The 27,571-nt window shown below is 36.8% G+C and overlaps 1 protein-coding gene and 1 pseudogene across 2 annotated transcripts; one reads left to right on the top strand and one right to left on the bottom strand.

Annotated features, from left to right (window-relative positions):
• Positions 1-17,250: 17,250 nt before the first annotated feature.
• LOC113289093 (probable purine permease 5) lies at positions 17,251-19,422 on the top strand. 2 transcript variants are annotated; one of them, XM_026538264.1, is made up of 3 exons: positions 17,251-17,421; positions 17,953-17,991; positions 18,232-19,422. In XM_026538264.1, exons 1-3 carry the CDS (start codon positions 17,394-17,396, stop codon positions 19,299-19,301), a joined length of 1,137 nt encoding a protein of 378 aa, XP_026394049.1. In that variant the 5' UTR covers positions 17,251-17,393; the 3' UTR covers positions 19,302-19,422. The 2 variants fall into 2 exon arrangements, with proteins under 2 accessions (XP_026394049.1, XP_026394050.1); XM_026538265.1 differs by lacking the exon at positions 17,953-17,991.
• A 2,695-nt stretch (positions 19,423-22,117) lies between these two features.
• Positions 22,118-24,167, bottom strand: LOC113291404 (annotated as a pseudogene).
• Positions 24,168-27,571: the final 3,404 nt, after the last annotated feature.

Below are 27,571 nucleotides of genomic sequence, written 5' to 3'. Positions count from 1 at the left end.
GGTTTCTAATATAGAGTATCTTAATGGCGGGTTCCTCATATAAAAAAATTCATAATTCGGCTAGAAATATTTTTCCTCATAAAAGAATTGCATAAATTAATTTAAATAAATTTTACCACATAATTATTGAAAGAATGACTTCCACCGTCCCCCCAAAGATTGGGTTTAGCTCCTCATAAATTATTTTTCATTACTCAAAAGTGTTTACAAGAGGTGAAGATATAGAAAATAATAAAACGTAAACTACAACTTATTTTTCTTCGAACCCCAAGCTCTCTGTATTCCCCTAGTGGCTCCCCTCAACTCCTATATTTATACATAGCACTGGATATATTCTCAAATATCTCTCATAGCTCCACCAGATCTTCTCTTTAATGAAAGATATATCATGAATAATTTCTTTCTCTATTTATCGCATATCTTCCTTTATTTGCTAGAATAAAATCCTGAGGATATTATCTTTTGATTTTGAATACATTATCTCTTTTAACTTCAAGATATGAAACTTTTTGTACAATAGGCAGGAAGATATCTTTGCGTTAAATCTTTAAAATTTCCTATAAATTCCGTGAACCTGTTTCAAAATGAAGAAGAAGAGAGGCCTCTATCCATTTGTTGGGTGCATCTAACAAGTTGGGGTGCCCTTATCTGAAATGAGGGTGCTTTTAGTAATTTCAGGGGGGTGCCTTTAGTACGTCTTCTGGGTGCTTTTAAAACTTTTTAAGCCAATTGTTCCACAAAAATTTATTTCTCCAAAAATACCTACACACACATAAAACATCATAATAAGTGTGAAAACAAGCACTAACATTACAGAAAATTGAGAATAATTCAGACACAAAAATGTGTCTAACAAATACCCCCAAACTTATTATTTGCTAGTCCTCGAGAAAATCTAATCTAAAAAATAAAATGCTAACTACTGTCGCAGGCATCGCGATTGCACTTAGAGTGTGCAACAAGCCTTTGAACCCCTAGGTGTCCCCTGTGGCTCTCCCTCAACTTCTACAACCAAGATGCTTCCATCCACTTAGATTGGTTAGTGCTATCCTTAATTGGCACAAATTTCTAGGATTTAGAGTTTATAATGCAACTAAAGGTTTCTCCCAATGTATTTTTGCATGCATATATTTATGTTATAGGATGTCTGGTAAGCATCCTATAGGACATCGATATTTTTGTATCTTTTTTTGATAAAGAAAAAAAATCTAACAAGATATTTGTACCTGGTATCGAATATCCAATACTTCAGGTATATATCAAAAATTTACGACGTCAATTTGTATGAATTTCGGAGGATATTCTATTATCCATTAACAAACCTATTTGTTGGAGGTCAGGTCCTTGCCTCTCTAGTTATTGTATTTTATTTTTTAATTTCCTTTATTATTAAAGCCTCTTTGTCCAGAAAAAATAAAATAAATATCGCATGAATCTTTACAAGATACAATGGTAATAATACTCGAAGAATAAGAAGAAGAAAATCCAGCTTTACTGGTGGTCAAGATTGTGTGACTGCAAGATCTAGTGTAATAGTATGATGAAAAAATCTATATTCGATGGATATTGGGATTTTCTTTGCAGTTCATGGAGATTCATATTCCAGAATCAATTATAATATTCGGTTAAGAAACCAGCCAAACAGATGAATTTCGATGATTGCTACTCGATGAGTTTTATCTATGTTAATTAATTTTGACCACCCAAGTAATAAGCCAACCAAACAGATGAAGGGTGGAATTTTTGTAATCTTCGTCAAATGACTCGAGGAAATCATGTAATAATTCGAACCCAATTCAACACACCAGTAGTCTCTATAAATTACATATGTTAGATAATCGCTCGGTCAAACTCACAAGTTTTGGTATGTCAAATTTGTTATCTAATTTAGTTCATCAATTACATCTTGATTTATAGTACACTAAGGTCAATCTCGGACTTGGAATAAAGCTGAGTATTAGAATTCACCAATCGACCTTGAAGATTGAATATTAAAGAACAACATAGACATCAACGGGAACTTCATCATCAAAGGTATGTGAAGACTGACTATCCTATTTACTCATATTGTCTACCATTCGATCTACCGAGACATGTCATACGACTTTGGTATTATAATGGACGTTGCAAAGAAGAAATCTAGAGTACGAGCTCTTACTTGATAAAAGTGAATCTTAAACTCAAGCAATATAAAATTATCGCGTAATAGGTTGAGGGCAATTTATTATTCGGCATATCGCAATTTCGTATTAAGTTCATAAGGAGTCGTCAAGTTAGTTTTTATGTTCACCAACTGATTTTCTCAGCACACAAACTTGGAACTTATAAATAAAATGTCTTGATGAATATTCTCTAATTAACTCCCGTACACGAGTTGATTTGGTTAGTTTGAACTAGTTGATTTTGAGATGTTCCATGATACTTTTATTTCTCTAAAGCACAAACTGATTTTCTCAGTTCGCGAACTAGTTGATTTTAAGAGGTTCGTGGACACTTTTTGTATTTGAGTAAAGGAAATGATTTGGAAAGTTCATGAATTTATCAAAAAGAAAGGTTCTTGAACTCCGAGACGATTAAATATTCACAAACTGTTTTGGACAGTTCACGAACTGTACTTTTGGTCTTGAGAGTTGTTATACTCCAATTTACGCTTGAAGGTTCACGTACCACTTAACCATTGTTGTTGGGATAGCTACTTGGTGCATAATGCTTATTTCGAATAATATGCGGCAACACGTTCTTCTTTGAAATTCAAGGCATACTTTTCACATGGTTACATGATCATTTGATATGGAAAATTTAAGCTTGCTTGGTATCAAATTAATTCGTAAACATGGAAAAAAGTTCACAAACTCAACTTTGTTTGTAAGCTACCTATACTTTTCACAAACTCAGCATAATACAATCCCAGTTCAGTATTTTTATATCCTAGTTGCCGATGGATTCGTCCTCTAAAGACCTAGATTTCTTCGTAAAACTGTATTAGATTACTAATTTAAAATATTCACTAAGGGATCCGTGAAGCACGGTTAGACTATCTTTTATATGATAGTTCTATATCTGGATCTTATTCTTTCTAATTATTAAAGTTCACGAAATATTGATCAAGAACAAGATAAATAAAAATCACAAAGTACTCTTCGCCTTAGACTTTGTGATTCCACAAGATAGATATCTAAAATCTTGTTTGATTTTTTGGATTATTCTTGTGAGGTAGAATCAATTACTTATCTTTATAATATTTTGAAAGGAGTATGTAATCCTAATTGTTGAGGTTTTCTTGATATCTTATTTACCTTGAGAATCTCTCATAAGTAAACAGATTTCCTATTACCTTGAATGAAACATATCCGAAAGGAAATTAATAGGCTATCTCTTAGATAAGGATTAGTTAAAAAGTGCTCATTTAGGATGAAGAAACTCATAAGGATGCAAAAGACATCAACTAGGAGAATCAAGTGCATAGGGTCTTGCGGGATCCAAGAGACGTAAGGAGCACGAATTAAGATGAATTTCTCATAAGTTCGATTTGGTCAACTATATTCCACAATGAAGTCTGATAGTAGGATAGTGTGTGTAGCAGCTTAATACAATGTAGCGCTCAAGACTGACTAGGTTCCTAATTTTTTCTGCACACTGCAGTTTTCCTCTCTAATAAAATTTTTGGTGTCTTGTTTTATTTATTTTCCGCATTATTTTTTATCTTTATCACAAGTAGTATGTTAAACAACGTAGATAGTTTTTCAAGCTCAAACTGTATGAAACCTATATTACTTGCTCTTGTGAATTCATGTCTTGAAAAATAGATTACAAGGGTTTTTCTTATTGGAATTCGATTAATATACACTTCAGATACATACTAGGTTGATTATTGGCATAAGATATTTACTGTTGATTTATACTAACTGATTGTAACAAGTTTGTCTATGTAGTTTCTGAACGAAAATGTTGGTAGTTTACCTGGTACCCTGTTCTTTCCAATATATACCGTAAATAAGACATGATTGGAGGTTCAAGTGGTATCATCACTCATATCATTTTTCGTTGCGAGCTAATTTTAAAGTATTTAAAGAGGACAAAAAACTACGAAGTTCATGAAGCATGATAACTGAAGAGTTATAGGTTGAATCATATGCAAGTTCCTTTGATATTTTGCGAATTCATATATAACGAGTATCCAAATTCTCTATCTGACAACTAGTTGACAATCTCAATCAGAATTAAACCTCATTATCACATTTATAAGTACAAAAATTCTACTGGTAAATTGAAATTAATACCATTCAACTGAGTCTAACCGTTCAACAAAAAGATTTTGGATTAGAAAAATGTGAGATCATCACAATAGGTCAAATCTAATATGAGAACGATCATCTGCAGCCACAAGGTTTACATCATAAATCGACAAACCATTAATCACTTGATTAAGTTATCGATCAACGAGAATTAGGTCAGGTCTCCTTAAAACTCTTATTATAACCAAAAGAAATAAAATAATCTCAATCCACTCTACCTACCATCAACTCAGTTTTTACTTCACCTATCACCAACTCGGTTTTTACTGATTGATCTAAGATCGAGTCCAATTTTATGCACACTCCTTTAAAGAGTGTGCACATAACAAACTGATTCAATTGGCTACTCCTAATTAACAATTAACCATTTAGGGAAATTAGATTTTTATTTTATTTTATTTTAATTGTAATCTAAATAAGGAAATAAATATATATCATAACACCTAATCAAACCTAAATCCAGCCAAACATTAGTGCCAGACGTTTTCTTTGCTCAAACAAGCTATGATGATCAACGTGAATCCAATTGAATTTATATTAAGTGATTTTGATCAAATGGGCGTCAATGACATATAAATCCATTTATTATAGGATTTCTCACAATTCATCTTTTTTTTTTACGAATTTTTTAAATGTATTTATATTTTTTTTGTACAAAATTTAATCAAAAATACTTGTTCATCATGCTCTTTTTCCTGGAGAAAAGGAGTACTATGTAACTATGATCAAATACCAAGCTAACAAGATTTTAAGTTAATTACTATTATTAATTAATTTTATTAAATTTTAATCGAGTAGTGATTGTTTTCCCATAATTTCAAGAAAAAAGAAAACAAACGCTTACCCAGGTACGAATTTAGTTTTCTTTAAAAAAAGATATTATGTTTTTTTATTTCAAATCCTCCCTAGATGTGGCTCAATTGGAATAAATAATATGCACTTATAGTTGATGTCAATGATTTTTTTATCGAGCAGGATGATCAACCGATCATCACGTGTTTTCTGTAAACTAACAGAGAGTGACATTCTCTAACTATAACTTTTATTATAGTTGTATATGTCCGGCCTGTCATTAGCGTGTGCCGTAATTACAGATGCATGTGACCAGCTTGTCACTAGTGTGTGCTGTCTTGTTCTGATTGGTTTACTCTGATCAGTTATGTCAGCATATCTATATATGTTGTTCTTGCTTTTCCCTTTCTCTGTAATCAAGACAATTGACTTGATCAATTGAAACTGTGTAAGAATTATCTAACGGGATCCTTCTACTATGGTATCAGACTCATCGTCGATCCTATCTTTTGCTGAATAATCACCATTAATGGTGTTTCTCCGATCTTCTTTCATCATATTCTTACTTTCATCAGATCTCTTTTCTATTTCTTTCTCTATTTCTTTCCTTCATCAACTGAATCTTGATCAAAATAGCGTTAGTACACTATGAAACAAGAATTTCCCACATTCCTTTGAATCAAATAACCAGTATCATATCCACAAAGCTTAGAGATGATAATTTCAACTTCAGTAGTTCCTTCAACAACTTCTACTTCAATAGATTTTTCTACTTACTTCAGTCTACTTTTGACACAACTATTACTTCCATAACTAGTATTACTTCAGTGCTATACCAACTTCGACATGTATTTCTACATTCTCCTAGTATTGATTTACCAGTTACTTCAACACCTTTGACTAATGCCACTCTAGTTAAGAACAATCACTTAATGAAAACTAGAGGTAACTCTGGTATTTTTAAACTCAAAATTTATTCAACTAAACATGTTATTTCTGCTAAACTCAAAGCGCACCTTCCACTCCAACTTGTTTTACCCAAGCACAAAAATGTTTAAAATGGCAAGTTACTCTTGTTCAATAACATACTTCCCTCAAAAATGCGGGTACTTATTCTCTAGTACCTCCAGATCCTTCTTATAATCTTGTTGGTTGCAAATGTTCTTGAACAAGAGTATAGTTACAAAGGGATTAGCAGGTCCTCGATTACTGTATAGTTTTTAGGTTCAATCATGTTTCTTGGTCTAGCAAGCGACAAGGTACAGTCTCAAGAAGCTCTACAAAGGCAGAATACAAGAGTTTAACTCAATCTGCTGGTGAAGTTGTCAGGTTATGTAAGCTTCTCAAAGACCTGCATATATTCTTACCCATTACTCCAACGCTACAGTGTGACAATCTCAGTTCCATTTCCTTCTCTTCCAACCCTGTTTTTCACAGTCGTATGAGACACATGGCAGTTGATTTCCATTTTTAAGAGAAGTGGTTCAACAACAATCACTCCAGGTGCACTATATTTTTACTATTGATCAGATTGCTGATATATTTACAAAGGGATTAGCAGGTCCTCGATTCAGTTATCTGCGTGACAAGCTGAAAGTGTCTTCTGCAAAGATACTTCATCTTGAGGGGGACTAACGGAGAGTGACAATCTCTAACTGTAAATGTTATTGTAGCTGTATATATCCAGCCTGTCAATAATGTGTACTGTCATTATAGTTGTATCTGTCCATCCTGTCACTAATGTGTGCTGTCTTGTTCTGATTGGTTTACTCTGATCATTTATGTTGGCCTGTCTATATATGTTGTTCTTGGTTTTTCCTTTCTCTTTAATCAAGATAACTGACTTTATCAATTGCAACCATGTAATAATTCTCTAATGAAACCCTTCTACTATAAACAAGGTACACATGATCAGTTGATTGTTGATTTCACCGATCAAGCTAAATTTATAAAAGTGTCTTAATTAACTTTCAATTTTACACTATATTTTAGGAAATAAATAAATATGACATATCTTTTTTTACCTACATTTGCTGAGAAGCTGCGCTGGGGTTTCCAAGCTATATTTTTCTATGCGCACCATTATGCCTGAGTATTTGACAGAGGCACAAGGTATTTTTGATACGCATCTGTCACAACATGTGTGTCATATTGTGACGAATGATGGGCCTGGTATGGGATTACTTCAACAAAGACTTATCTCTTTACCCCTTAGGCATGGTGGGTTGGGCTTATTTTTTATGGATGATGCGATTCATTATTGTTATTTAGCTTCGGTGATACAGACACAACCCATGCAATCTGTCATCTTGTGCGGTACTTCCTTTCTGGGACCAGATTCTGGTCTTCAGCGGTCTATGGAGTTATTTTCAAGTGTATGTCCTGGTGTCAACTGATGAGTGCTAAAAAGTGCATATTTCTATATATTTTTCTTGGCATTTAACTCATCTTTTGTGCATTAATTCTACATTTTATCCCATATTCTTTATTTTCATTGTTTTCAAGAATAAATATTTTTCTTAATTAATTTTGCATTTTTAGGTACTAAATAAAGCCTGGTTATCTCACGGAGCGAAAAGAGCAAAGGAACGGCAAAGACTCTCGCTAGGAGGAAGCGAAGAATGATGTTTGCAAGAGCCGGATCAACTAGAAATGGGCTTGAAGAGGAAGAATTGTTCTTAAAGAAGATATGGGCTTGGCATACCCAAGGCCCAAAACCCTTACCCAAATCCATTTCCATTATCCATACCCATTTCCATGAGAGCCGTCAGATTGGATCCATCTTGTCATCCAACGGTCGCCTCATCATTGTGCATCAAAATCCGAAGCTCCTGTCAAACACTATAGTACCTAACTCCATCTGAAGCCGTCAGTTTTGTTGTATCTCATCATCCAACGGTCGCTTCTATCGCGTCGTTGGATCATTCCATCACCTTTTCATCCTACACTTTCGCTTTGCTGAGCATCAACCTTTGATACACCCGCCTCACACCTTAGCCATCGAACCCATCGACCTAAACCAAACACACCCTTCTTCCCAAACATCGAGTTCTTCTCCTCCACTCCGTCTGCAGAGAAAACTCTGCCATCTCCATCACCACCATCTCTTCCATCTCCACCTCGAACACCACCACTACCACCTTCCCCCGACAAACTCAGTATTCCATCACCACCCTTGTCTCTTCCTTTCTCGTCTGTAGCATCGAGTCCTGATGCTACAAACTCGACAGTGAGAGAAGCTAGGGTTCACAGAAGTCTAGGGCTAGGCCAACAGCGCAACAAGAGTTAGAGGAGTAGCAGAAGAACATCAAGAAGCATGGGTCGAAGCCAATTTACACATGGGTATGTCGAATTTGATTTTCCCCAAAAGTTAGGGTTTGCAAATTTAGGGTTTTGTGAAATTAGGGATTTTGTTGTAAGCTATAAAAGGGAAGCTGTAGAGAATGCAAAAGGTTGTTCTTGGGTCATCCGAGATACCCCCTAATTGGGTTAATGTTGTTGTTTCAATTTCAATTTCATAATTCAGTTAATTTCAATTTCAAATATTTATTATGTTAAACATGTTCTGAATCCACACTAGGGTGAGAAGACCCTTAAGCCATGATGGTTAGCCATTAGGTTAGTTTTTGTTGAACTCAAAATAGCTTAGGCTAGTTAGATTCCTAAAAGCCCAACTGACTTGTGATTAGTGGTTCTGTAAGAAGACCACTAATGCTAGGGGTCAGTGGTGGTTCTAAGGGATTAACCAGCCATATTAGTTAGAGACCTAGAAACCTAATTGACCTGTGATTGTTTATGATTTAATCATATAGGCAATGCTAGGGGTTAAACTAAGGATTTTAGGTTAGATAACTTGCCACATGAATTTCCCTGGCCAAGAGACTAGCTTGAACTAGACCCTCTTGTCCATTAGGGACAAGGAATTAACCTAGGTGAACTAGCTAGGTGAAAGGGAAATCTTAACCCTAGAATCACACTTCCATTCCCACTGTTTTCATTTTCTTCACTGCTTTTTCCACTGTCATTCTTAGTCACTTTCTTTGCTTCCTGCCAACATCTCACAGTTATCTTTTGTCACTGCCTTGCATATAGAATTAGCTAGGAAAACTTCATAACACCCCAAGTCCCTGTGGAATGACCCTGTTCTTGCACACAAGCTACAACTGACCCTGTGCACTTGCAGGTATCACTGTAGGCTGTCTTTGCTCTTATTTTCTCACACTCTTAGAAGCCTACCAAGTTTTTGGCGCCGCTGCCGGGGACTGGTGCTGTGTTGAAGTTGTTTTCTTGCTTACATTCCTGCATCATAACTTGCATATTCATCTTTGCATTGCATTCCTGCATGAGCATTTAGTGTAACTTAACTTTTTTGTATTGCATCAGCATATTGCATCTTAGTGTAACTTGCATCAGCATCTTGCATATTGCATCTTGCTTTGCATTTCATTGCTGTTATCCCTCATTGTTTCTTTGCTCCACCCATTTGCTTCAAAGAGACTTATCATCTCTTTTTGAGCCAACAGGTGTTGTTGTTGCTGCTGCTTCCGTTGCTGCTGCCTGCCTTTGCTGCTGCTGGTGCTGGTGCTCTTGTGCTGCTGTGGTGCTCCTGCTTGTGCCAGGCCAAGACTCCTGTGAGCTGCTGGGCTTGTTGATGTGCTGCTAAGGCTGAAACTTGCTGAACCAAAGCTGCAGCTAGAAAGAACCCAAGCCCTGAACTGGTGAAGCTGCTGAGCCTTGATTGCTGCTGATCTGCTCCTGCTGCTGATCTGCTCCTGCTGCTGAGCCTTGATTGCTGCTGCTTGTGCCAGAACTGCTGCCTGAAGCCTACTTGTGCTGCCTGGTGCTGCTGCTGTTTCCTGCCAGGCCAAGCCTGTTGCTGTTGCTGAGTTGATCTGGTGTTGTTGTCTGCTGCTGCTGTAGCTAGACCAAAACACAACTGGGCTACACAAGCCAAAGAAGAAAGACCAAAGCCCAACTGGGCCTTTAGTGTTGAAGCCAAAGCTTAGGATGATCCAAAGCCCAACTGGGCTTTTGCAACCAAACTGAGCAGCTGGGCTGTGCTTAAGCAAGTAAGCCTAAACCCATTAAGAGAACCCAACCTGTGGGCTTCCATTTTTTAATTTGTGGGCTTGTAATGATTTTTTCCATTTTTCTTTTGGGTTTGTAATTAATTTCTTGTGGGCTTGTTTGTTTAATTGCTTGTGGGCTTGTGGTGTTAGATTGATTTGGGCCTGTAGTTTTAAATTAGAAAAAATGAACTTTCAAAAGCCCAACAAACAACCTAAACAAGGTTAACTGAACCTACCAACTCAGCTGGGCTTCATTAGTTTCTGGGCTTGCTGAAGTCATTAGTGGGCCGTGTACCCAAACTCTAGGCCGAAAGTTGGGCTCTGTTTCACAACAGTTCCCAAAACCCATTGCCTCACCAAAGCACAACCAAAACAGTGGGCTTATCCCAATAAGAACCAAATTTTTAATCCCATAAAAACCAAATGTTTCCCATCAAAAACCAAATGTTTTTCATTCCCATCAAAACCAAAAGTTTCCCATAAAAAACCAAATTTTTGAAAACCCATTAAAACCAAATAGTGGGCTTTGTGTCTTTTCAATATGGGCCAACCTCGTGCTCTCCATGAATACATGTATCCCACAATAAAAATTCCATTATCATGTATTGTCTTACCTCAAAAAAATAACCCTTTTAAAATAAATGCAAGCATGATACAAATACTTCCTATATTTCGAGGGTTCGATACTGAGAACCCCTATACTCATGTAAGAGAGTTTGAACAAATTTGTCGGACTATGCAACCTGAACATATGTCCGAAGACTCTCTGAAATTGTGTTTGTTTACATTTTCTCTAAAGGAAAGGGCCAAAACATGGTTTTACGGTTTGAGACCACAATCAATCAACACTTGGGACCAACTCACAGATCTATTTTTAAAAAAATTCTTTCCACATCATAGGACCATCGCTATTCGTCAAAGTATCAATTGTTTTGTCCAATTGGATGAGGAAACTGTTTTTGACTATTTTGAACGTCTTAATGATTTGTTGAGCGAATGTCCACACCATGGATTTGAGAAGTGGAGACTTGTCGCTATCCTCTATGAGGGACTAGACTTTAAATCTCGAGCCATGGTTGAGTGTATGTGTAATGGTGAATTTCTTGATAAAACTGTGGATGATGCATGGAAATTTTTAGCTGAGATTGCAGAGAAAAACCATCAATGGGAATCTGTTAGGGAAACAGGGACAACACCACATGGTATGAGTCACCCCCATGAGTTAAAGTCTTATTCTTGTGATAGCTCCGACCTTAGGATTGAAAATTATCCTAGATTGCAAAATCCCTATCATGATGATGATGATGATTATGATGTTATGTTAGAAGAACATGTCTATACTGAAAATGTTATGGAACCTTTGGGTTCAAATACATTAGGCTTCTCTGCCTCGACCTTCATGAATGATGTTTCTTCTAGTATTCCATATACATGTGATGTTGATACTCATTTTGAGCATGTGCATCTGTCCTATGAAAATGATTTAGGTAATATAGAATATTCTGTTGACACTAATATGCATGAAAATATAATTGTTGTGTCTGATTCTCTACCTGGGTCACGTTGTGATGTTTCCACTGATTTGCCGATGCATGAGAATAATTCTTCTGATGATGTTGATGATTCTGATTTGTGTGAGCATGGTGAGCATGTTGTGACACTTGTAGAAGACTTAGGAGATGTTGATGTGATTAATAATGATGTGCCTATCGTCCTACATAAGTCACAATCTGATGGCCTTCCACCCAACCTAGATTTGGTTTGTACCGATATTGTCAAACCAATTTTTCTGAGAATGCCCAACCTAGGTTTGGAACTGTGTGCTTCCCAAGTCCTTTTGGACTATTTTGCATCTAAGTATAATATCTTTGAGGAGCCACAGTTGGAATTAGCATGTTTGCCCGTCCCTAGCAAAGTTCATTTCGAGCTAGACCTTGTGCATGATGAACCCCCAAAACTGCGAGATTTTGTACCCAAAATTTTATCCGTTGAAAAATCCAGGTTTGGGGGTAGCTCATTTTGTTTCATAGTTTCACTTGCGTTTCTTTCCTGTTATATTTGTGTGAAGCTGTTGAAACCTCTACACTTTGTCTTTTGGGTTGATCCTCAACTCTTTAGATTGTTAGTATATGGTGAATTTTTTGTATATAATCCAGTAGATAAAAATTTTAAAAAAATCCTTTTGTTCCTTTTGTATATATTTTGCTAATCCAATATGATCTCGGCTGACATATGTTGGATTCTTGCCTTGAATAACGGATTTCTAATATTGCTTTCGCCGAAATCGGGTATTCTCTTTCCTTTTTCTCTACTCAACATGATCCTCTTCATATGTTGTATTATAATTTTGTTCATATTTTGAAACATTGAGGACAATGTTTAGTTTAGGTTTGGGGGTGAAAAGTAGATACTTTGATAATATGCCATAATTGAAAAATTGAACTCTTCCTTTTTGAAAAAAATGAAAAAAAAATCAAAATAAAAAATTAAAAATTGAAAAAAAAACATAAAAATGGAGCTCATTTACCTTGAAATGTTGACTCTTCTGAAAATATGTAATTATTAGGAGTCTTAGTCTAGATATTTAGGCACCCTGATTCTAGCACAATTCACATAGTGATAAGAAATTTGCACGCGCACGATCTACCAATACATGTATAGCCTCGATCTTCAAGGTGTTTGATAGGAAGTCACGATTGCCAATCACTTTAGAATACTGAACGAAACTTGACTAGCTTGTTCTTTGGTTGGTTGGGATAGAAGGTGGAGGTTACATTAAGAAAAACAACCATCGAATTTAACTGGGTGCATCAAAAAGGGCTACCTCTTGCAAAGTGTCATGTAATCTTTTGTTTCCTTTTGTATATGTATCAAAAGTGTTTCCTTATCAAAAAAATAAAATAAAAAATGATGTATATATTCAGAAAAAAAAAAAATCAAAAAAAAAAATCAAAATATATATATATATATATATATATATTTATCAATTCCATCCTCTCTTGTTCCAAAAATAAAAGAGAGTAGTCATTGTAAATAAGAGTCATGTAAATAGTCAATTTGTTGTTTCATTGTAATAAGCAAGGAAGGGTGTATGCCATTGATGTACAACGCGAGTAATTGTGAAATACCTCCAACTCATTCACAATTCTCGTAAAGTCCGGACAACTAGCTAGATTTCGTTCTTAGCCTGAGAAACTATCTCTTGGTGATTAGTAGTCATAACATCCGATCTTTCTTTACACATGTGTAGATACACTTTACACTCTTATCACATGTCTTTATTTGTTATCAGTGCTAGGATTGTGCCTTTGATAGCTAGATTGACATCTCCATTTTGCTGTGAGCTTAAACTGACTTGCACATGTCACATTTGATGGAATCTGAGCTTATATTTTGACCTAGAACTTTGTAGGTACGTTCTAAGCAAACCTTCACGAGACTTAACTCGTCCACTAGGGACACTTAGTGGTTTAAAAGGCTTAGTGCATACGCTAAATGCATTCGAGAGACCAGCGACAGTGGTATAGGTAGGATTTCCTTAGCTTTGTTTTACTTGAGGACAAGTAAAATTCAGGTTTGGGGGTATTTGATGAGTGCTAAAAAGTGCATATTTCTATATATTTTTCTTGGCATTTAACTCATCTTTTGTGCATTAATTCTACATTTTATCCCATATTCTGTATTTTCATTGTTTTCAAGAATAAATATTTTTCTTAATTAATTTTGCATTTTTAGGTACTAAATAAAGCATGGTTATCTCACGGAGCGAAAAGAGCAAAGGAACGGCAAAGACTCTCGCTAGGAGGAAGCGAAGAATGATGTTTGCAAGAGCCGGATCAACTAGAAATGGGCTTGAAGAGGAAGAATAGTTCTTAAAGAAGATATGGGCTTGGCATACCCAAGGCCCAAAACCCTTACCCAAATCCATTTCCATTATCCATACCCATTTCCATGAGAGCCGTCAGATTGGATCCATCTTGTCATCCAACGGTCGCCTCATCATTGTGCATCAAAATCCGAAGCTCCTGTCAAACACTATAGTACCTAACTCCATCTGAAGCCGTCAGTTTTGTTGTATCTCATCATCCAACGGTCGCTTCTATCGCGTCGTTGGATCATTCCATCACCTTTTCATCCTACACTTTCGCTTTGCTGAGCATCAACCTTTGATACACCCGCCTCACACCTTAGCCATCGAACCCATCGACCTAAACCAAACACACCCTTCTTCCCAAACATCGAGTTCTTCTCCTCCACTCCGTATGCAGAGAAAACTCTGCCATCTCCATCACCACCATCTCTTCCATCTCCACCTCGAACACCACCACTACCACCTTCCCCCGACAAACTCAGTATTCCATCACCACCCTTGTCTCTTCCTTTCTCGTCTGTAGCATCGAGTCCTGATGCTACAAACTCGACAGTGAGAGAAGCTAGGGTTCACAGAAGTCTAGGGCTAGGACAACAACGCAACAAGAGCTAGAGGAGGAGCAGAAGAACATCAAGAAGCATGGGTCGAAGCCAATTTACACATGGGTATGTCGAATTTGATTTTCCCCAAAAGTTAGGGTTTGCAAATTTAGGGTTTTGTGAAATTAGGGATTTTGTTGTAAGATATAAAAGGGAAGCTGTAGAGAATGCAAAAGGTTGTTCTTGGGTCATCCGAGATACCCCCTAATTGGGTTAATGTTGTTGTTTCAATTTCAATTTCATAATTCAGTTAATTTCAATTTCAAATATTTATTATGTTAAACATGTTCTGAATCCACACTAGGGTGAGAAGACCCTTAAGCCATGATGGTTAGCCATTAGGTTAGTTTTTGTTGAACTCAAAATAGCTTAGGCTAGTTAGATTCCTAAAAGCCCAACTGACTTGTGATTAGTGGTTCTGTAAGAAGACCACTAATGCTAGGGGTCAGTGGTGGTTCTAAGGGATTAACCAGCCATATTAGTTAGAGACCTAGAAACCTAATTGACCTGTGATTGTTTATGCTTTAATCAGATAGGCAATGCTAGGGGTTAAACTAAGGATTTTAGGTTAGATAACTTGCCACATGAATTGCCCTGGCCAAGAGACTAGCTTGAACTAGACCCTCTTGTCCATTAGGGACAAGGAATTAACCTAGGTGAACTAGCTAGGTGAAAGGGAAATCTTAACCCTAGAATCACACTTCCATTCCCACTGTTTTCATTTTCTTCACTGCTTTTTCCACTGTCATTCTTAGTCACTTTCTTTGCTTCCTGCCAACATCTCACAGTTATCTTTTGTCACTGCCTTGCATATAGAATTAGCTAGGAAAACTTCATAACACCCAAAGTCCCTGTGGAATGACCCTGTTCTTGCACACAAGCTACAACTGACCCTGTGCACTTGCAGGTATCACTGTATGCTGTCTTTGCTCTTATTTTCTCACACTCTTAGAAGCCTACCATCAACATCGATCTTACTGCCCCTCATCCCATGAAATCCTTGGCAGTTAAGTACTTTGAGGTTGTCATGAAAGAGATGCCCGAGAAGTTTTCCATGACTGCGCCATATGGCAATGTACCAAATCCAATCATGCTTCAGATTTTCTCAAGGCTTTACCCATCGAGGGGCTTAATCAGAGACTTGGGGCGCGTCATTTTAGTGCAGTTCTTTGCTATCGTTTGGGTATCCCTTTATTCCCCATTGATAGTCGATGTGCCTTCTGTGACCGTGACATGGATTGTTTTGGGGATCACACTCTGCATTGTGCACATGAGGTGGGGCTCAAGTTTCGACATGATCTTGTTCGAGATACCATTGTTGACATGTGTTTTCGTGCTGGTGTAGCTGCTGGGAAGGAGTTTTCTTTGGGTTTCTTGTCTAATGATGGTGGAGCTCTGAGACCTGCTGATATCATGGTTTACAATTGGGTCAATGGTCGAGATGTTTGTTTGGATGTGACTGGGGTGTCGCCTTTTACTGGTGGAGGAGTTCGTGTTTTCCAGCCTGGATTAGCATTAAGGAATGCTATGTCGCGCAAACACAAAAAATACTTTGATAAATGCTTAGATGAAGGGTTTGGTTTTGGCACCTTAGCGTTCACGACATTTGGGGAGCTTGGTGAGGATACGGTTAACCTTATGAAGAGGTTGCATAATCATTTGTCTAGGTTTGATGTTAGTGCAAAGAAATGTAATTTTTTTTTCATAAACTAGGCATTGTCATTCAGAAGGGTGTTGGTGCCCAATTGGTGACTAGACTCCCTTCCAGCTTTTTAAAATAAATATATCTATAAAAATATTTTTTTTACTCGGTCCGCGAGTTATAACTCCAAAGGTATCACTATCCTTCCACAAAAAACCCATCAAAACAAAAGTAACACAAAAACCCCATCAAAACAAAATTAACACAAAAACCCCAAAGAATTTGATGAAACCGATTTGGTTTCTTCAAAAAAATTGATGAAACCAACATAAAAGTTAATGAATCAATTTTGAAAATTGGGGTTTTTGTATCAAATTTTAAAAATTTGGGGTTTTTGTATCGATTTTTTTAAGATGGAGTTTTAATGGTTCCCAACATTTGAGTGGGTTTTTTATATCACAAGTTTGGTCACCTTGATTTTTTGTCACTAGTTTTGTTTTTTAATATTAAAATAAACAAAACTAGTCATAAAAACCCAAGGTGACCAAACTTGTGGTACAAAAACCCCACTCAAATGTTGGATTCATTAAAACTCCATCTGAAACTAAATTGATACAAAAAACCCCAAATTTTAAAAAAATGATACAAAAACCCCAAATTTCAAAATTTGTTTCATCAAATTTTATTATAAAAAGTAAAAATTGGTTTCGTCAAATTCTATGAGGTTTCATCAAATTTTATGAGGTTTCATCAAAATCTTTGGAATTTTTGTGTTACTTTTGTTTTGGCGGGTTTTTTATGGATGGATAGTGACACCTTTGGAGTTATAACTCGCGGACCGTAAAATAAAATCAAAAGTATATTTTTTTAATTAAACAGATAACGTTTGTTTCAAGCCGACCAATCAGGTTGTTTTGTTACGTGCACACTCCTTTTTAAGGAGTGTGCACAAAATTGGACTATCTAAAATCGCCCCACGGCCCCCACCTACCACCGACTCGGTTTTTACTACAGTGCGAGGGAATTGATTGATCTAAGATCATTTCACATATCACCAACTCGGTTTTTTCTAGAATCTCATTCTGGGATTAACAATCAAGAAGAAGAACAAGAAAATCTTCAGCCATGGAGATGGATCCCTCACTCACACCAGGTTAATAGATACTACCTGAGTTTCATCACTTAATGTCAATTTTTTTTTATTTTTTTTGAAGCATCACTTAATGTCAATGTTAAACCCATAATTCTTTTGTTCTTCTCTGCTGTTTACTATCAATTCTAGATAGGGTTTATCTTCATAATTGTTATTAAGTTTTGTGATTGAAATATGATTTTATTTGGGCTCAGTAAGAACAGTTCATACACTGATCTCTTTTCAATAGATAGGCTCTTTGATTTGTCCTTCTTCAATTGGTCAGTATTTGTTGAAGTGAGGTACACAGTTTGTTTTGTCGATTATCCAATTGCTAGTTGAGTTTTAACACTGAACTAAATTGGGGATAGACATAGGTTCACCTCGAGATTGGATTACCATGAACATACTTCCTAGGGTTCTATAAGAAAAATTGTTTGTTATCCTGTGGTATAAATGTTTTCAATTTAATACTTCCAATTGGTCTTTAAAGCGAGAAATGAATTCATAATGTTTCCTCTTAAGTACTTTTTTGATATTTTTCTCTTGCAGATTATCCCCAATTGTCTTACAGCATCCTACCTAGCCATGGTAAAACTTCGGAATGATCAATTTTGCACGTTTCCTGAACATGTGAACTTTCATTAATTAGTTTTGTGTGTTCTTCCTTATCCAATTCTCCATTGTTTGTGGGTGATAATGCTGTTATGTTAACTGAATTTCAAGAGCATATATGGTTTCATGTTTTTTTACTATTGACATACATTATTCCTTCTCATTGATTCTGAGTGTAATGGCCAATGGGTATGGTTTTATTTTTGACTTAAAAAGAAACAAAGGAGGATGGATCGCCAGAACCTTCTCTTTCGTTGCTGGACCAGCTTTCTAGATTTAAAACCATGGCATGTGAAGCATACACAAGGAAGCCAGCCTCGTACTGGGTTCTACTAGTTCTAAGTATTGGATCAATGCTTGTTGCTTTTCCAGCGTCGAGTCTCCTATCTCGTCTCTATTTTGCTAATGGTGGAAAAAGCAAATGGATAATTTCATGGGTTTCAGTTGCTGGGTGGCCTCTAACCGCTCTATTCTTGCTTCCATCATATATTTTTCTTAAAATTCAGCCAACGCCTCTCACGTTCAAGCTCACTTTCTCTTATATTGTTTTAGGGTTTTTAAGTGCTGCAGACAATCTCATGTATGCATATGCTTACGCCTATCTGCCTGCATCAACTGCTTCTCTTTTAGCTTCTTCTTCACTGGTTTTCTCTGCCATTTTTGGCTATTTCATAGTTAAGAACAAAATTAAAGTATCCACGTTAAATGCCATTGTGATCATAACTGCGGCAGTTGTTCTTATCGGTTTAGATTCAGATTCAGATAGATTTGGTAACGTCAGTGACAGCCAATATAGATTGGGGTTCATATGGGATATTGTGGGATCAGCTCTTCATGGACTCATATTTGCTCTGTCAGAGTTGGTTTTTGTGAAGTTACTGGGGAGAAGGTCTTTTCATGTAGTCTTAGAACAGCAAGTTATGGTATCCTTATTTGCTTTCATTTTTACAACAATCGGGGTTATTGTAAATAACGATTTCAAAGGCATGAAATCTGAAGCTAAAAATTTCAAGAATGGTGAGAAGTCTTACTATGTGGTTCTTATTTGGTGTGCATTAACTTTCCAGTTGGGAGTTTTGGGAGGAACTGGGGTTCTTTTTCTGGCTTCAACTGTTTTAGCTGGTGTCATCAACGCAGTAAGGGTTCCTGTCACTAGCATTGCAGCTGTTATTCTTTTCCATGATCCAATGAGTGGCTTCAAAATTCTTTCTTTGGTTATTACATTTTGGGGATTCGGATCATATATTTATGGCTATTCTTCTGCAAGTACTAAAGTGTCGCTGTAATGATTTGGCTAGTTATTATTGTATTTAAATAAACCTCAAATTTACATGCATCATATAGTGCTTTTAACCTTCAAAAATGTAACTCTTCAGTATAAATGAGTGCTAAATATATTTTCTCAAAGAATCTTAGTACAAGGGGAGAGTGTTAGAAGGCAAGTTCAACTAGAAGTTAAACCAAAACCCAAGTTCAAGGCTTTGGTGTTTGTTTGATAATAATAGGGAGTTTAACATTGTTGATCCAAGATCGCTTCACCTACTCGGTTTTTACTACACTAAGGCATCTTGATAACTTGCCTGGCCACATTCAAAATCAAAGGGGATGATAGTGATTGAATGAAACCGCTCCACTAATTACTAATCCATTTTTACTATACTACAATGCATCTCTCTAACTTTCTTGGCCAAAATGGCAATAAAAACAAACCATCACCAATTCGGTTTTTACTACCCCATAATTACAACGCATCTTCCTAACTTGCCTGGGCGAAAATGGTACATAATTTTGGTGCTTGCGCCCTAAAATCACAACACAAGCAAACCAAGTTTGTGGTGCATCTACAAAATTGAACTCAAATTGATTAGTCACCACATTAAGCAAGGTCATATTTGTGATCAGTATTTCCCATATACATACCCGTTCACCTCTCTTGCTTTCCTGGCCACAATTGCACATGGTCTTGGTGTTTGCATCCTAAGCTCCCAACACCATGAAACCACCATTTTGTGGTGCGTTTATTGAATTCATAAGAAGGGTTACCTAACATGGCTATGTATCTGCCTTAAAATTACTTAAAACTTTGCGAGTGTCAAGATAAGGTATTTGTCATTCCCGTGGATTTGTGTTTCCATGGAAAATGATTACACTTGATAACATTACGGAGGGTCCATATAAGCTAAAACATCTAATTGTATACTTTGTCACCCACCATGTTATTGGTGACTGAATAAAACGTGCCCACGTCACAATGTAGAGAGACCAAATAGAGAAGCACCATTTGTCTATAAATTACAGGACCCTTATTAACATTTTAGGATAACTACCCTGTCAAATCACATGCGACCTTAACTATGCCAGTTACATAATTTTTTGTGTAGTCATTATAGAGAAAGAGATTACTCATTAGTTATTCACTTCTGACCAGTGAGAGCTTAGAATTTGATCTAAAGCCAAAAAGTGCTGCTTGTTTTTAAATGTAGTCTAGGAGCCACAATTATGACCAATCTGCGGTCTGAGTAACTAATCGTGTGTTTCCTCAGCTAAATCCAAACTTGCCCCACAATGTCACCCCCCCCCCCCCCCCCCCCCCCACCCACCCACACCCACTCTTGTCATATCACTCTCTTCAGCAGCCCATCGATTTCCAAAACCAACCAGTCGCATTGCTCAATCACGCACATGGGTTGTTCTTGATTCTATAATTGAACTGACCTCATCCATTCCTTGTATAAATATGTGCCTTGCACTTGCAGAGACGTATGTGCAGTGCATCTTCATTTCTCCTCATCTCAACATTCCAATTCTCTACAAATTCCTTGCTTTTGTTTTCATAACTAGAATGAAAATCAGCCCAAAGAAACTACTGTCCATGGTTAGGAGATGGCAAGATAGAGTTGAAGCGAAAAGAAGAAGGATTTCATTTCCAACAAGTAATGATAATGGGTATTTTGTTGTGTATACAACCGATAACAAACGCTACGCAATCCCTTTGGAGTACTTAAACAACACCCTGTTTAAGGAACTGTTTAAAATGTCTGAAGAAGAATTTGGTTTACCAGGCAATAGATCTATCATGTTACCATGCGACTCGATCTTCATGGATTGTGCTATCTCATTTCTTCAGCGATGTCAGCCACCGCGTGTATGTGCAAACGTAGAGAACGCGCCACTTTTACTTGCGAGTTTCATGTCCGATGAGTATTATGGATATCCAATGTCTTCTAGTCTCCCTAACCAACAACAAAATCATCAGTTACTTTTGCCTGGCTTCTAAAGAAATCCTCACCTCCGTAATTACTCATTTTTAACTCGTTTAAATTCTTATTTCCTTTCTTGTCAAAAATTATTAAAAAATTATCTTCTTTCATTACTAGGCAGGACTGTGAATTTGTTATGTAAATATATGAATCTATATGCACTAGCAAGATTCATGTTGTGCTTCAAACAAACAAAAAAAGAGTTTCATGTTTGATGGGTTTATCGTCAATTCCATATTTTATTCAAAATATATTCTGAAGTTATACATTTTGAGTCTTGAAATTCTATCCTTGACATATTGACACCGATAAGACTGATTTTTTTTCTTCATCTGTCATGGGCCATGGCCAGCATCAACAAAATTATAGTATTTAGATGGAGTTGGAAAGCTGGCTATCCTGAGGGTAGACAATACTAGAAACTGCATGTGATTTCGAGAAACCAACGGAACATAGTCTTTGTAGGCCCTAATTGTTATACCTTGGTAGGTTTTACTCAAAAGTTTCCGGACTCACATCGTCACGGGTGGGTGGGTGTACAGTTGTTAACCTCACACAAACAAAAGTACCTTGCTAGCTTGTAAAAAAAACACAAATAAAGGAGAGCTTCAATCAAGCACTGCTACAGAGCTAACAAGTTGTGTGCATCGTTGCTAGTTAAAGCCGTAAACCACTTATTAGGATACATTCAAATGAATCGCTTTCCACAGACATCATTGGAGCTTGAAAATACGAACCACACCAAAGAAGGATACCGAGTTCAAGAATATAATGAAATATATTGATTCACAGGCCGTGAAGACTGTGGATTTTATTCTTAATTACCACAAAGCTTCAAATGGCTAGAGTTGCACTTCCTTGTTAAAAATCCAACTAAAACGATGCGTTTCTGCTTTCTTACCATATCTCAGTATTTGGGATCTTTCATATAACCTTCTAATCCTCTTAGCCAAATTGCAAACATAATCCTGAGCTTTCCTACCTTCTTCAGAGAGATTAGTAAGCTTCTCAACCTTCCATTTTGACACCAGCAACTCCAGAATCTCTGCAGTCTTTAGCAGTGTAAACCCCAAACCGTTGAGCTACTTCAGAGTAGTTCTCGAATAAGTTGTCGTCTTGTCCATCAAACATCATATGCGAAGGCATTGTTATCTTCTTCTTCATCATGTCAGCAAAAGCTAAGACAGTTTCATCAGGATCAATCTCAAATAACTTCTCAATGATTTTGGTGTAAGCAATTTCATGGCGTTTCTCGTCTGCAGCAATTGTCCCACATATTTGTGCAAGTTTAATGTCACCGTGAGCCTTGGCAAGCCTAGCTGTATTTCCATGAGAAATGAAAGTTGCTCTCTCTTGGAAGGCTGTGTAAATGAACCCCAGGTAAGGGTTGTTTTCCATCTGCGGGTTCTAGTATACAAAACAAACAAACAAACATCGGATTGTTAAAAGGAGGTCTAAATCGCAATACTCAAACGGAGTAACGTAGGACATAGGTACATACCATTCCATTTCCAATCAGATACTGGATTGTCTTTTCAGTCTGCTTCATATCTACACGTCCAGATAAGTACAAATACTTGTTAAGAAGATCTCCATGTCTATTCTCTTCTCCACTCCATGCTCGTGTCCAGACAGCCCATGGACTTGAACTCACACCAGTTTCATCTTTGACACCATCAAGTGTGGTGAGTATTGTTTGGTAAGTTGGAAGTGCTTCTTCTGTGATCATATCTCCCACCAAAACAACCAAATATTCATCTGGAATTTCTTTACATCTTTCTCTTAGTTCCTTTATTTCATCATAAAATCCATCCGATTTTGGGTCTGGAAGAAAATCCTGAGGCTGCCAACATTTCTCAACGGGATTCAGGTGTACAAGTATGTTGTTGTCAGCCCAGGTTTCTAAAGATTTGAATATCTCCAGCTTTGCGGGTGGCATTGAATGTGTCAACTGTACAAGATTGTTTTCACGATGAGATTTGAACTTGATCACTCCCCTGATTAAATCAGATAGCACAACAACCTTTTAGTTAACGGGATAACACCCTTTGACACAAACCAAGCTATTATCTTGTTAAAATTTAAACCGGTAGATGATGAAGTTACATCATCTTCCGAAACACGAGAATTTAGTTGACAATAAAAACAACGAAAGTGATACACACCGCCGGTTGGATCCTGCGGTATATACCGAGTGAGATAGAATGGGTGGTCCCTTGACCCGATAGTTTAGTAGGGAATGGATTTAGTGCGGATCCCACCCTCTCTCTTATTCAGTATAACGCGCGGAATATAAATTATTTTCGCAAAAACAACATTGTAAATAAAAAATAAACTTCTAGTTATTTTAGTTGAACTCTATCAGAAAAATAGTCATAAAGAGTCAAATTATTATGAAGTCAACAGTGTCAATGTGTTAACTGATCTAGTGGTCATGATTAACTCATCACATATACTTGCCAGCCTGTATTAGCTGCACGGAATACTCATTTATTCTTTTGTTGCTTTTACTTCATTTAGTCACGTGAGTTCTGTGTGTCATTGTCCTGTCTACATAAATGACTCAATCTTGTATCTCTTTTCTTTAACAAGTACAATCAATACATATCCTTTCCTTACATGGTATCATATACCAAACGGGAATTGATAACTTCCTTCGATCCTTTCAATCACCATTAAACCTGCAATTTTTTTTTTCAATGACAAGAACCATATAAATCTCTCACGCATCTTCCGCTGCTTAATGACATAAACAACTACAAAATCACGATTTGTTTCCACTTTTATCTTCTCCAAATCGAGTTTCACAACCTGTGATCTCTTCACAACCATCTTTTTCTCAACCACAACCACCACCAATCTCATCTTCATCTCAACAAACTTCTCCACCATTATCATCTCATGTTTCTCCTGCTGCTACTCAACGATCTTCACCTCTTCTTTATCACACACCAATACAAATTCCATCATATACTACCAATTTCTCTCAATATTGGTTTTTACAACCACAACAACAACCTCTTCAATCACAACAATTTACTTTTCAATTTCCTTAACAAACATATAATCCTTTTCTATTTTAGAGTAAATTTAGTATTCCTTTTCCCAATATTGCAAACTTTATTTCTGCTAAATTAGATAGCTCCAATTACCTCGTCTGGAAATATCAAATGGCTTCAATTCTAATGTGTACAAATCTGTATGGTTTTGTTGATGGAAAATTCCTCAAGAGCAGCTAATGCTTATAATCAACAATGTTCAAGTACCGAATCCAAACTACCTTGAATGGTTACAATTTGATAAGTTTGTAGGATCATGCTGCTGATAAATCTTTATCATTAGAACTTCTTGGAAAACTTTCTGCTAGATAGAAATGGATACATCTTGTTAAGATGTTCACCGAATAATTTTTTGCCAGAAAATCGATGTTACGATCTCAATTTCACTCTATCAAGAAAGGATCTGCAACAATTAGTGAATTTCGACATCAACTCAAGAATATTTCAGATTCACTTGCAGAAATCGGAAAACATGTTCCAGATGCATATCTAGTCATGTATGCGCTCAAAGAATTGGGAAGAGAGTATATTCACTTCGTGGTAAGTGTTAAACATAGAGAACCTCCTCTTCCTTACTCAGAACTGAGATCTAGGTTGATTAGTCATGAAAAATTTATAAAAGAGCAAGATTCAGAATCGTCTATTCTCTTATCACTGATCCAACAAACTCAGCCTTCTATGTCAAGAAGCAGATTTATCCTTCTAATACATCTTTTCGTAAACCTAGTACACCTCATGGTTTTAATTTATTTCACAACTGAAATCCTTCTCGATTCACCTATTTATTGGCAGGACTTGAAAGAACCCTACGACTATGTCTAACTGCAAGTGCACAGTGTCGATATGCAACACAGGGCAAGCACAGGTCGATCCTCAGGGACAAGGTGGGTGTAAAGCTGAAACTATGGTCTCACTTAAACTGGTTCTAAACAAGAAAGAGTAACCAAAATGGGGGTTGTTTTGATGTGTCGATACGACAAGGTGTTGGTGAGGATTACAACAAAAAATAAATAAAATTAAAAGATGCAAATAACACAGGGAGTAAACACTGATAATGAAGGTACTAGGATTGTCGAATCCACCATTAACTCATACTATGTATTCAACTGATTATGATACTCTTGTCCTTTTAACAGATAAGGTAGAGGTGTCAAGTCTATTACTTACCTAAGGTGTTTCACCAATGGATAATTCAATCACAACTAAAATATCAATACGGAGCACTAACTGTCTAATTAATCACAACTAGTCAAGGGATTAACAATAGTCTCTAAAGCATGAGCTGCAGCATAATCAACACAGTTTTATCCTGACTACGATGAATACATGGCATACACTGTGAAAGCAAAGCATTGACGTACTAAGATTGAAACTATCCTAACAGTTTGAGCATTCAAGAGCAACACAATTAATATGAATAACACAGCAGAGAACTAAGGTTTCATCTAAACCCTAGTTATTGAATTAGAACATAATAACACTACTGAAAACAAACATAAATTACTACAGCTTGGTGCACCGGCTAATCCGGGCATGAATCCTACTCACACCCACACACTCAATTAATAGTTACAATGAGTTCTAAAAAAAATCCCTAATTTCCAAAACTAGGGTTTTGAAAATTACCTAACCAATTTGTACCACCCATGCTAGATAACTGCTCTATCACTTCGACCCATGCTTTTTCTGCTCTCCCCCTGCTCCAATTGACGCCTATGATGCTCTAATTTTTCCCTAACTCGAGTTGTTTTATTCACCCCAAACCTAGGGTTCAGTGGTTGTGAGATGTGTAAAAGAACTAGGCTAGGGAGATGGTGGAGATGTTTGGAATGATTTGATGGAGATGGTGGCAGTGAACATCGGGGTCTGGTGGTGGCAGGATATGGTGGTGAAGGAGTTGCAGGTGATGGAAGAGAGGAATTTGGGGAGAAGATGAGAAGAACCCGATGGAGAATGGGTTAGGGAGTGTTTGGGTATAGGTGTTTGGTGTTGTAGTGTTGGGCGATTGTAGCAAATTCGATGTCCAGCGAAGATGATACGTTGGATGATCACATCTGGACTGAATCGAACGGCTAAGATGGAACAAGCTTGAAGCGACCATTGGATGCGTGATACAACAATTATGATGGCTTAGATTGGAGTTAGGTACTATGATGTTTGACAGCAGCTTCAAGATTTGATGCTCGGTGATGAGGCGAACGTTGGATGATGTGATGGATCCAATCTGACGGCTCTCATGGAAATGGGTATGGATATTAGAAATGGATTTGGGTAAGGGTTTTGGGCCTTGGGTATGCCAAGCCCATATCTTCTTTAAGGACAATTCTTCCTCTTCAATCCCACTTCTAGTTGATCCGGCTCTTGCAAACATCATTCTTGGCTACCTTTCTGCGGGAGTCTTTGCCGTTTCTTTGCTCTTTTCGCTCAGTGAGTTAACCAGGCTTTATTTAGTACCTAAAAATGCAAAATTAATTGAGAAAAGTATTTATTCTTCAAAACAACGAAAACACAGAATATGGGATAAAATGGAGCGTTAGTGCACAAATGATGAGTTAAATGCCAATAAAAGGTGCAAATATATACAATATTTGGCACTCATCAAATACCCCCAAACCTGAATTTTACTTGTCCTCAAGTAAAACAAAACTAAGGAAATCATACCTATACCACTGTCGCTGGTCTCTCGATTGCATTTAGCGAATGCAATAAGCCTTTTAAACCACTAAGTGTCCCTAGTGGACGAGTTGAAGTCTCGTGAAGGTTTGCTTAGAACGTACCTAAGAAGTTCTAGGACAAAATATAAGCTCAGATTCCATGAAATGTGACATGTGCAAGACAGTAGAAGCTCACATCAAAATGGAGATGTCAATCTAGCTATCAAAGGCACAATCCTAGCACTGATAACAAATAAAGACATGTGATAAGAGTGTAAAGTGTATCTACACATGTGTAAAGAAAGATCGGATGTTATGACTACTAATCACCAAGAGATAGTTTCTCAGGCTAAGAACCGAGGTCGAAATCTAGCTAGCTGTCCGGACTTTACGAGAATTGTGAATGAGTTGGAGGTATTTCACAATTACTCGCGTTGTACATCAATGGCATACACCCTTCCTTGCTTATAACACAAAAACACAAAAGATGACTCTTTACACGACTCTTATTTACATTGACTACTCTCTTTTATTTTTGGAACAAGAGAGGATGGAATTGATAAATACTTGATTATTTTTTTTG

Source organism: Papaver somniferum, chromosome 6 (genome assembly GCF_003573695.1).
Source record: "Papaver somniferum cultivar HN1 chromosome 6, ASM357369v1, whole genome shotgun sequence".
NCBI classification, from domain to species: Eukaryota; Viridiplantae; Streptophyta; class Magnoliopsida; order Ranunculales; family Papaveraceae; genus Papaver; species Papaver somniferum.
This window is presented reverse-complemented; position numbering and strand designations above follow the sequence as displayed.

Bases quoted from the DNA above. Each gene is read 5' to 3' on its own strand.
- LOC113289093 (XM_026538264.1), top strand. From the start codon at position 17,394: ATGGAGATGGATCCCTCACTCACACCAG. The intron at 17,422-17,952 runs GTTAATAGATAC...TTTCTCTTGCAG, and splicing joins GGATCCCTCACTCACACCAG to ATTATCCCCAATTGTCTTAC. The intron at 17,992-18,231 runs GTAAAACTTCGG...TGACTTAAAAAG, and splicing joins CAGCATCCTACCTAGCCATG to AAACAAAGGAGGATGGATCG.